Raw genomic sequence first — 11,714 nt, 5'->3', positions numbered from 1 at the left:
AAATAGGGTGAAAATAATACCTATAAAGAGTTAGTAACGTTTATTGGGTATGCGGCGGCTGAGTGGTAGCGTGCTGGGCCCACATTCATCGCGTGATGGACGACGCGAGTTCGAATCCCCACGCTACCACCTCGGATTTTTCAGTCACCGCCGAGTGGCTTAAAACTACCCATATGCTGTCCTGAAGACCACCCATCAACCCGGACTCTAGAGGAAACCGTCCAAGTGAATCAAGAACGAGTTCCGGGGGGCAGCATGAGCCAAGATAAGATGGCGCCACTATAAACACCTGCCAGCGCCAATACGGGCTGGGGCCGACTTCCATCCAGGCCCCTCAAGCAGGCCTACTGGCGCTATAGGCGTAGACGTAAAAAAAAAAATCTGCGGTGATCTGTTTTTTTGGCTACATTACCTTTGACACGTTTTTCTATTGGTACACTACAGAATGGCTAACTCATTTTTGTTTTGTTTTGTTTTTATGGTTGCATAAATACTTTTTGGGGGAAATCATACCCAAGGAATTGCTTCTACGATATGTTTTGCTCGCTTCCTTCCCTTTGCTAATGTGTCTTTCTCGCGGGCAGAGGGTGACGAGAGCGGCCGGTTCAGCATGGGCGTGGACTCTGGCCTGGTGAGCCTGGCCCGCCGCCTGGACCACGAGGAGCAGCACCACTACGCCCTCACCGTCACGGCCACAGACGGCGTCCACACCGCCGCCACCAAGGTCAGTGTGCGAGAGAGAGAGAGAGAGAGAGAGAGAGAGAGAGAGAGAGAGAGAGAGAGAGAGAGAGAGAGAGAGAGAGAGAGAGAGAGAGAGAGAGAGAGAGAGAGAGAGAGAGAGAGAGAGAACACAAAGAAACACAAAGGAAGAACAAACAACAGCAGACCTGCTGGTCCTTACGAGGCTGTTTGTGACAAGCTACACTAACTATCTAATCAAAGGCGGAAGATGAAGGACAGCAAAGGCGAAGGCTCCTCCCCACCCCCCCCATCCCTCCAGCCAAAGCTGGCAGGAAAGGAAAAAGAACCATGCAGCATGGAAAAACTGCATGGAATTTATGTAGGAAAGAAGAAAGAACTACCATTACTGCTATCACTAACCGGGCGATAAAAGCGGACAAGGACACCAGTATTCGAAAGAACTTAACGTTATTACGACAATGAGTAATATCTTAGTTGCTGGTTGGATTCAAAATACTTGTCTAATCTATTCTTGAAGGCCGTAACTGTTGTACTATCAACGACATCACAGGGTAGAGAGCTCCAAACATTAACAACTCGATTGAAGAAGAAGTGTTTAGCTTCGTGCGACGAGAATCTTTTTACCACTTATCTTCAAATTGTGATTTCTTCTTGTTCTATTTGATCGATCAATTGTAAAGTAATCTTCCGCATTAATATCACTGAATCCTTTAAACATTTTAAACACTTCTATTAGATCGCCTCGCATTCTTCGTTTTGATAGGCTGAATAAATTTACTTCTTTAAGCCTTTGTTCATATGATAAATTTCTCAACCTAGGAATCATCTTTGTTACTCTTCGTTGAACCTGTTCCAACTTTTCTATGTCTTTTCTGTAATAGGGAGACCAAAACTGTACACAGTACTCTAGACGGGGTCGAACCAACGAATTATACAGTTTTAATATTACTTTTTCCGATTTATTATTAAAGACTCGTCCGATGAAGCCAACCAATTTGTTTGCAGTTTTAACTACCTCTGAACAATGCTGACCGGGCTTTAAATCGCTTGATATAGTGATTCCAAGATCCTTTTCTTTACTTACTGCAGAAAGTTGTTGGCCATTCATTACGTACCGAACGCGATTGTTATTTTTTCCGATGTGCAACACTTTACATTTGTCAACGTTAAATTTCATTTGCCATTGATTGTCCCAACGTGCAAGTCGATCTAGATCTGATTGTAAACTTCCTCGTCGAGTGTCGCAGTTACTTTACTAGCAATTTTTGTGTCATCAGCAAATTTTGATACTTTGCAAGTGAGCCCATCATCGATATCATTAACATAAATTAAGAAGAGCATGGGGCCAAGCACTGATCCTTGAGGTACGCCGCTTCTGACATCGAGCCAGTTAGATGTAACACCGTTTAGAACTACTCTCTGTTTCCGCTCAGACAGCCAGTCCGCAAGCCAATAGTGAGAGAGAGAGAGACGAAAATATGTAATAAGAGATAGAATAGAGAGAGAGAGAGAAGAAAATATGTAATAAGAGATAGAATAGAGAGAGAGAGAGAGAGAGAGAGAGAGAGAGAGAGAGAGAGAGAGAGAGAGAGAGAGAGAGAGAGAGAGAGAGAGAGAGAGAGAGAGAGAGAGAGAGAGATGAAAATATGTAATAAGAGATAGAATAGAAAGACACGTAAATAGAGAAAAACAGAGAGAGAGAGAGAGAGAGAGAGAGAGAGAGAGAGAGAGAGAGAGAGAGAGAGAGAGAGAGAGAGAGAGAGAGAGAGAGGCTGTGTTTATAATTCTGAGCATCGTTTTCTCTCTCTCTCTCTCTCTCTCAATAAGATACTCGCTAACTGTTAACTCTTGCCCCACCGTGTTGTATTCCATTGCTCCAGCACAGAGCACACAGCACAGAGCACACAGCACAGAGCACACAAACAACGTGACTCACTCCCGCCCGTAAACTTTTATTTTTACGCCGTCAAAATTATAGTCTCATGATGTCATCGGCCGGCGAGCTGAATGCGGTGCGGCCTCTCCCTCCCTCTCTCTCTCTATGTTAACCCCGGCGCCGTAACAAAGTGAATTTAAAGTACAATATTTTTCATGGCAGCTAATATTGTTTGTAAATTGTTAAAGCACTTTGTGACATATGCAAATTCGGGGCGACGGTTGCTCTTTTGTTTTTCGAAAGCGACACAAAGGCAAAATGCACTGCCCAGCCTGCGGTGAACTGTGACTAACGACGAAGTGTAGAGTTTTTGCCTTATAAACTAACTCTCCCTCCAAACTGAGTGCTGATGTATAGGGGCTTGTACCCTAACCAGCATGCCTCCAAGGTTGGCGTTATCAGACGCTTCCGCTTCTCACATCAGCAATTTCCAAAGGCCAAAAGGGAGATTAGTCGGGTTCTAATGAGTGTTCTTTTAAGCTCAATTAATGTACAGAGGAAGGGTCAGACTACCACCAGCCACCGTGCGTCCAAGGTTGGTGTTCTCAGTCGCTTCCGCTTCTCACATCAGCATTTCCAAAGGCCAAAAGGGAGAGTGGTCGGGTTCTAATGAATGTTCTTTTAGGTTCATGTTACAGAGGAAGGGTCAGACTACCACCAGGGTCACAAAACTACCCCTGGATATGCTCAAAACTCCCTTGTCAAATATGTGAGCTTTGGTTCCATAATATTTAAGAGATCAGTTGTGTTCTAATAAGTGTTTTTAGGTTCATGATACAAAGGAAGGACCAAACTATCACCAGGGTCATTCCGCTTCGATCCTGTGGCGGTATTTTAGCTCGAAGGTCTTGTGATACTTTACCTTTATGACTCGCGAATATGTCCTCCAAGTTACGGGCGGGCGCGGTGTTCTCCCCGCGGAGCGATATGTCTCGATGGTGAGTAGTGTGTTTACCCTAAGTCTATATACACCAAGTCAAGTCATACGCAGGTTTGTGGGAGGAGACACGGCCGAGGCGTGGTTTACGCGTGACATTGCTTAGAGCCAAACTACTAGTTAGGTGTTCCCTGTTTAGCATATAAACTTTGGATGTTATAGTGGATGTTTGAGACTGACCTAATGGGCAGAATTATGATTCATTATCCACATGTGACACCAAATCATATTTTTGCCCATTTGGTCGGGGTCTCAAACATCCACTGCCAAAATAACATCCTTGTCCGACGCTTTGTTAAAGTTTTATTTGCGAAAAACAGGGGAACACGGCCCCTGAAACCGTTAGTAGAGAATGTAGAAACAGGGATTTAGAGAAAACGAAGAAAGGCGGACTAATTTAAATCAATCACTTCATCATGCCCTCCCTCACATTCCACACCGCCGTTTGTAGGCAATGGAATTGCAGTCACGCAATAGCACAATAAAAATACATATTTTTTCGTCAGTGGCTTGCCTGAACGCGCTGTGAAAGGAGGCGAGAATGCATATCCAGAGTGCACATACGGCCCCAACTTTAGTCACCCCTGAACTGGCGGGTATTTTTTTTTTTTAGCTTCAAGTGACGTCATCCCGCTGCTCCGCCCCAAAACCGCCTCCTGCGCGTACCGGTCGCAGTTTTGAAGCAGAGTGACTTGACTTGGTATATATAGACTTAGGGCCGTATTACTGAACATTTCGCCGCCCAAGTACACATATTTGACAAGGCTTTCGTATGAGTTTTGGGCATTTCCAGGAGTAGTTTTATGACCCTGGTGGTAGTGTGACCCTTCCTCTGTACCGTGAACTTAAAGAAACACTCATTAGAACTCAGTTGATCCCCTCTTTGACCTTTAGAAATACAGATGTGAGAAGCGAGTATGTCTTATAATACCGACCTAATTAGTGTTTACCGATGAGCGGAGGGGAGCGCGGGCCGGGCCATTGCATCGTAAAGCAGACTAATACCGCTGCAAGTTGTTATCACCGGGCCGTTTGCTGCCTCACGCTACTAGCGGCGGTATTCTCAGACGCTTCCACCTCTCACATCAGTCACTGCCAAAGGCCGAAAAGGAGATTTATATTGTTGTAAAGAGTGTTATTTAGGGTCATGGTGCAGAGGAAGGGTCAAACTACCACCAGGGACATAAAACTACTGATGGAAATGCCCTCAACTCCTACGAAAGCCTTGTCAATTGTGTGTGCTTAGGCTCCGAAATTTTTAAGCATAGGGCCCAGGGTCGCTATTCTCAGACCCCTCCGCCTCCACATCAGTCATTTCCAAAGGCCGAAAAGAAGATTTATATTGTTCTAATGAGTGTTTTTTTAGGCTCATTATACAGAGGAGGGGTCAAACTACCACCAGGTTCATAAAAGTACCCCTGGAAATGCCCGCAGCTCCTCCGAAAGCCTTGTCAAATGTGTGCTTGGACGCCGAAATTTCTAAGTATAGGGCATAGTGAACCTATCCTCAGACGCTTCCGCCTTCACATCAGTCATTTCCAAAAGACGAAAAGGAGATTTATATGGTTCTAATGAGTGTTTTTTTAGGCTCATGGTGCAGAGGAAGGTTAAACTCCACCAGGTTCATAAAAGTATCCTTCCAAATGCTCAAACTACCACCAGGTTCATAAAAGTAGCCCTGGAAATGCCCGCAGCTCCTCCGAAAGCCTTGCCTGATACATGTGCTGGGTCGCCGGAATGTTTAAGAGTAAGGCCCCAGAGATGTTCGTGACTGAAAGCGTCGCCAACTTTGAGGGATATCGAAAAGTGGCTTATTGATCCGTAGGTTTCTTCATATTCTCCCGAGGATGCAGTATTAGATGGTAACGGTGGTGTTTTGTTTGTTCGTTTGTTTGTTTACAGCAAGGGAGACAGCTCAAGGGCAAAACAAAAAAGCAACAAAAGAAGCCCGCTAGGCGCTGCTCCAACAAGACGAGGCTGAGTAAGAGGCCAAAAGAGAGGTCACAACGTGTGGAAGAGTTTCATCGCATCAAACACTCATCAGCCGCCTGTCAGATGAGCCAAATAATTATAAGCTGCGGATGACCAAGACTGTGGCTGCTATAGTTTGTACGCCCTGTTACGCCTGCATTGTGCACCTCAAGTGTTGTTTGATCTCTCTCTCGTTTGATAAAGTCCCACATAAGCGTTTGATAAAGTCCCACATCATAAATTACTTTATAAATTAAAGCAAATAGGCATTGACGGTCAAGTAAACCAATGGATCGCGAATTGATTGAGCAACAGACAACAAAGAGTTGTGATTGACGGATTTAACTCAGAGTGGGCGCCGGTCACTAGTGGCGTCCCTCAGGGCTCGATTCTTGGCCCAGTGCTCTTCATTATTTACATCAACGACGTGGATGTTGGACTCAATAATCGCATTAGTAAATTTGCAGACGACACAAAGATTGGTAACTCGGTTCTCACTGACGAAGACAGGCAAAGCCTCTAAGAGGATTTGCACAAAATTTCAGCTTGGTCGGATAAATGGGAGATGCCCTTTAACGTAGACAAGTGCCAGGTCCTTCAAGTTGGAACAAAAAATAAAAAGTTCGATTACGAAATACGCGGCGTTAAACTCACAAGCGTTCAATGCGTTAAGGACCTGGGGATTAAAATCGCGTCAAACCTCAAATTCTCACATCAATGCATCGATGCAGCAAATAAAGCGAACAGAATGTTGGGCTTCATTAAAAGAAACTTTTTATTCAAGAATAAAGATGTAATACTTCCGCTCTACAATAGTTTAGTCAGACCCCACTTGGAATATGCGGTACAGTTTTGGTCTCCCCACCATGCAAAGGACATTGCTAAACTAGAAGGTGTTCAGCGTCGAGCAACAAAATGATCCTTCCTTGCGCAACAAATCCTACGAAGAAAGGCTTTCCACCCTTAACATGTTCTCTCTTGAGAAACGTCGCCTCCGAGGAAAACTGATCGAATGTTTTAAAATACTTAATGGTTTCACGAATGTAGACAGAACAAAATTGTTTATGATCGATGACACTTTGTGAACGAGGAACAATGGCACAAAACTCAAATGTAGACAAGTAAACTCAGACTGCACCAAAATTTTCTTCACCAACGTTGTAGTGCGAGAATGGAATAAGCTCCCACCATCAGTGGTCCAGTGTAACACGATTGACTCCTTCAAAAACAAGCTCGACCGTCACTTCCTTGAACTTAATATTAACTAGAGTAGAAAAGCAACGTTTTGGAGCCATCTGATTAATGTAAAATCACTTAGGTTTAAGGACAGACCACCTAGTCTGGACCATGGGGTCTGTGTGGTCTGATTTTCTATGTAAATCTATGTCACTCTCTCTCTCTCGTTATAGGTATAGTAATAGTTATCTCTCCAACATTCCTTTCCACACAACACACCATACCTGTCAGCTGTCCGTCATTTCCCCCTTGGCTAACGTAACCACTTGGTGCCTCCCTTGCCGCAGCTCGTGGTGGAGGTGATGGACGCCAATGATCACCGCCCGGTGTTCAGCGCCAGGACCTACGAGGGTGCCGTGAGCGAGGACGTGGCGCCGGGGTCCACCGTGGTCACCCTGCAGTGCCGAGACAGGGACCAGTCACCCACGGCGTCCTCCGCGGTGTACTTCACGCTGCACCACGCCCAGGCCTTGGCGTCCCAGGGCCTCTTCACCGTGGACTCGTTCACTGGTGACCTCATCGTGGCCGAGCCCTGGACAGGTCAGACGAGCAGCTGGCGTGTCAAGCTGCAAGAAACAAAGATGAATAGTCTTGCTGTCTGAGTATACTGAATGCAGTTATTGAACATGTGATAACCTTGAGGCTCATCTCCACGTAGGGAGGTGTCCAGCGTCCACGAGCTGACCGTGAGCTGCAGGGACCGCGGCCGACAGGAGAACGCAGACTTTGCCCGCGTGTCCGTGACGGTGGAGGACGCCAACGACCACGAGCCCGTCTTCCTGGAGCCCATGATCATCGCCAAGGTGAGTACACCAGCCTGCGGCGGCTCGTGCACCGCCGCCTCAACCAACACCAGTTACCTGACCTGTGAAATATCGCCGGAGTTGAAGAATACTTTTCGTAAGTATTATAGGAAGTTAATTAAAGCAACTACATCACTATTATACACAGAAAACGTATAAATAGGCGATTCATATCTAATCCAGAGAAAAAAGTTTGTATATGACGAACGTTCCAACATAATATTTGAATAATGGAACAATCTGATGAACTAAAGTCAAATGTATAGTTATTGTATGACGAGTCTCGTCCCGGCGCGTGCCTCACCGTGCCGTGGGGTGCGGGTCCGTAAACAGCCGTTGTCAATAGTCGTGTTTCACCTCCCGCCCAAATAACACAAGTCCAGCAAACAGAGGCTGCGCTAGGGATGTATCGTTGCTCTCCCATCGGACCGAATCCTCCAAACTTACGACGCTCCTCTGGCCAGAACCGAACAATGATGACTAGTGTGTGTGTGTGTGTGTGTGTGTGTGTGTGTGTGTGTGTTTTAGAGAGAGAGAGAGAGAGAGAGAGAGAGAGAGAGAGAGAGAGAGAGAGAGAGAGAGAGAGAGAGAGAGAGAGAGAGAGAGAGAGAGAGAGAGAGAGAGAGAGAGAGAGAGAGAGAGAGAGACCCTAAATCAGTACCTTTCAGCTCCTTTCGAGACGTTTAAAAACGTAACCCATCTTCTTTTCTGAGTCATAACAACGAGTCAATATCCCGGCGGCTTAAATCACGGGAAGCTGCGGGAAACAAATAAGGGTTTAACCTCCCAAAGTTCGGCGGCGGGGAAAGGGGATTTGCAACGCCACTTAACTCCCTTGTAAACTTCACGAGCAGGCGGTGAAAAAGGACGAGGCGAGAGGCGGCCTTAAACAGCGGGGCGGCCTGAGAGGAGTAGCCATAAAGTTAGGAGCACGGTAAGAATAGCCATAAAAGTAGCGGCGAAAGACAGAGGAGCGGCAGGGCGGGGAGGAGGAGAGATCAAAGGCAGGAGCTTGAAGTGGGCGCTTCAGACGAACACCCTCTTACCCTACGAGGCTGAAGGGGGTGTGAGATGCAGTCCCGACAACCTACACGTACGGGGACGCTCCATAAAGGCGTGAACGAGGCTCTTTGGGGGGGTGAAGGAGGAGAGGAAAAGAGTAGGAGAAGGAGGAGGTGGAAGAGGCACGTGAGATAGTTAGTGACGTTAAATTAGTGGACGTTTACGGAGCGATTAACTTCGTATAAATTGTTTAGTCCGTGATGAAAATACGTCAGAAAGAACGATGTGTTATGACGTGCTTTGGGCGTGATTGGCCTGTAATGGTAAGGAAGGAGAGTTTTATTATTATTATTATTATTATTATTATTATTCTTATTATTAGTAGTAGTAGTAGTAGTAGTAGTAGTAGTAGTAGTACTTGTAGTAGTGCCTGATCTCTGTGCATGTGGATCACCAAATGATGTCACCCACACCATGACATGTAAAAAGGAGGCTTTGTCTGTATTCGACACGATGAAGTGAGGGATCTGACAGCCAGCATGCTCGGGAGGTATGCCAAGACGTCACTACTGAGCCGGCACTGCTTCCCTGGACGGCGAACACCTTCTGAACAGCACAGCCAATACCTCACAGGAGGCACGGGTTGATAAGTGCCCGCGGATTCTGGGTGCGCGGACAGCGGGCGTTCATGGACATCCGCATATTCGACCCGATGGCTGCCTGTCACCGTGAGCTGCCCCTGCAAGCCGCCCACCACAGGAACGAGCAGGAGAAGACAAGGGCATACGGTGAAAGAATCCAACATGTTGATCAGGGCAGCTTCACCCCTCGTCTTCACCACATCCGGCGGGATGGGTCCCAGGGCCCAATGCTTCTACGCACGCCTCGCGGAACTAATCTCAGAAAAGAAGCATCAGCCAAGGAGTCACGTTGTCGCCTGGATGAGGTGTTGCCTCTCGTTCTCCCAGCTCAGGTCGGCCATCCTATGTCTCAGGGGCACCAGACACTCTGGCCCAAAACCCACCAACATCTCCAATATGGACTATGAAGCCACAGTGGTGGAGAGTGACATTAGGGTGGGTCGGGAGTGACTTGAGTAGGGAAGGAAAGGGGGATCTAGACGTAATAGATGATAGGTGATTTAGTGTCAGGTAGTATTAGTAATATGGTTGGATGCCACAGTCATTAGCGGACAGAGTTGGGGCTAATGACCTCCAAGCTATGGAGCCCTCCATGATTATGTGACGGGAAAATAAACATGGGTGGAGGTATCATTTATGTACGTACTTGTAGTAGTAGTAGCAGCAGCAGTAGTAGTAGTAGTAGTAGCAGTAGTAGTAGTAGCAGTAGTAGCAGCTTATTCACCTTACACGCCACCCCCTCGCCTGTCCCTCCGCCTCTGTCCCTCACTGGTCGCCGCTTCCTTGCCCCAGGTGAGCGTGGGGGCCGCGGCGGGCACGGCGGTGGTGCGGGTGATGGCGCTGGACCACGACAAGGGCGACAACGGCAGGATATCCTACTCCATCTTCGAGGGTGTGTGTGGGCGGGTGAGAGTGAGGCGGCCATCAAGACTCCTCTCCTCCCAGACTTGACCTCTCTTTTGGCCTCTCGTTCTTTTTTTCTTTTGCCGGAGCAGCGTTTAGCGGGATTTTTGTTGCTGATTTTGATTTTTACCCCTGAGCTGCCTCCCTTGCCGTTAAAAAAAAAAAAAACGGCAGGATATCGTACTTCATCTTAAGGGTGAGCTTTTCATGCGAGTTGAAAATGACCTTTATACGTTACGTTAGAGGTGCTGAGAATATCCAACCCAAGGAATTATTTTCGCATCACTATTTTTTGAGATACTAGGCCATATTACATGTCAAACCCGAGAGGTTTCGGGTCCCTACAGAGTTATTCATCCCGAGCTTTGTAGGGACCCGAAACTTCTCGGATTGGACTTGTACGGCCCCTAAACCGACCTTGGTAGGGACCCGAAACTTCGTGGGTTTGACTTGTAATGCGGGCCACTGTTTGATGGAATTAGGCCTCTTTCACACGAGGCCACCGGTGGCCGTCACCGGTGACCGCCACTGGTTACCCCAGTGTGAAAGGTCCGGGTAACTGCAACCAACCAGTGACCACCATCGACCCTACATCTCCCTCCCACCATTCCTTGCTGTTCCTCCTTCCCTTCCTTCCCCTTCACACCTATCCCTCTACACGCGGTGCAGAGTTTTATAGCAACATGTCACTCGCCCCAACCATCATGGCGCGCGCGACACTCATTTTTTTAACATCATCATACAGGGTGTCTCGAGCGCCGTGATGGTTGGGGCGAGTGAAATGTTGCTATAAATAACTCTGTGTTTTCAATACGTAGAGCTTTAACTGCATTCTGATCACACTATCGTGTTCACGAGAAATTTTCCTACGTAATGTAATAATATATTTCTGCAGTCAATGAACAACTGTTGAAAACAGTGAGTATAAGTAAAACATGTTATAAACATTTTTTTAACATCTTCACGGTTCAACTCATCGTAATACCATTTTCGTATTTGTTTTGTCGAGTTTTTAAAATACATCTTGATTCTACAGTCACTGCTGAGTCTGATGGTGTCAAGCAAAACTGGCTAGCTCGTCTATGAGTTGAGCTATGGCATATAATAAAGAAACATGTCTCACTCGAGCATGCAAGATGTGGTCCGACATGAGTGTTAGCGGGAGAGCGGAGCAGCCAATCAGCTGCAAGCTTACTAACCTGCCTAGGCGCCAGGAATCTAGCTTAAGGCGGTGTCACACTAGCACTTTTTCCGTCAACTTTTTCCGTCGTTTTCTGAAAATCGTCGATATCTTGGCTGCAGCCTGTCACACACAAACTGTGTTTCGTCTGAAACTTTCCGTCGGCACAGACCAAGGAGTGTAAACAAACATGGAGTCCACGCTGCGGCAAAGATACGCTGCTCTGAACCTAATACTGTGTATTGTGAGACTTAGACGAGCTAAACAAGCCAAAAAGCGTGCATGGATGCGCTCATGGTTGGCTCGTCGGGAAAGAGAAAGTGTGTACCACAGGCTGTTAAAAGAGCTGAGTTTAGAGGATCATGAGACTCTGAAGAATTGGATCAGGTTGGACAAAAGCCAG

General features: G+C 46.8%; 1 protein-coding gene across 1 annotated transcript; it reads left to right on the top strand.

Moving 5' to 3' along the window:
* Positions 1 to 562: 562 nt before the first annotated feature.
* On the top strand, positions 563 to 10,179 carry LOC126982138 (fat-like cadherin-related tumor suppressor homolog). Its single transcript, XM_050833990.1, has 4 exons — positions 563 to 724; positions 7,070 to 7,311; positions 7,441 to 7,585; positions 10,021 to 10,179. The coding sequence occupies exons 1-4, from the start codon at positions 611 to 613 to the stop codon at positions 10,177 to 10,179; spliced, it is 660 nt and encodes a 219-aa protein (XP_050689947.1). The 5' UTR covers positions 563 to 610.
* Positions 10,180 to 11,714: the final 1,535 nt, after the last annotated feature.

Source organism: Eriocheir sinensis, chromosome 4, assembly GCF_024679095.1.
Source record: "Eriocheir sinensis breed Jianghai 21 chromosome 4, ASM2467909v1, whole genome shotgun sequence".
Classification (NCBI taxonomy): domain Eukaryota; kingdom Metazoa; phylum Arthropoda; class Malacostraca; order Decapoda; family Varunidae; genus Eriocheir; species Eriocheir sinensis.
Note: the sequence above shows the minus strand (reverse complement) of the source record. Positions and strands in the feature narration are given on the sequence as shown.

Bases quoted from the DNA above. Each gene is read 5' to 3' on its own strand.
- LOC126982138 (XM_050833990.1), top strand. From the start codon at position 611: ATGGGCGTGGACTCTGGCCTGGTGAGCCTGGCCCGCCGCCTGGACCAC. The intron at 725-7,069 runs GTCAGTGTGCGA...CCCTTGCCGCAG, and splicing joins TCCACACCGCCGCCACCAAG to CTCGTGGTGGAGGTGATGGA. The intron at 7,312-7,440 runs GCCCTGGACAGG...ATCTCCACGTAG, and splicing joins GGTGACCTCATCGTGGCCGA to GGAGGTGTCCAGCGTCCACG.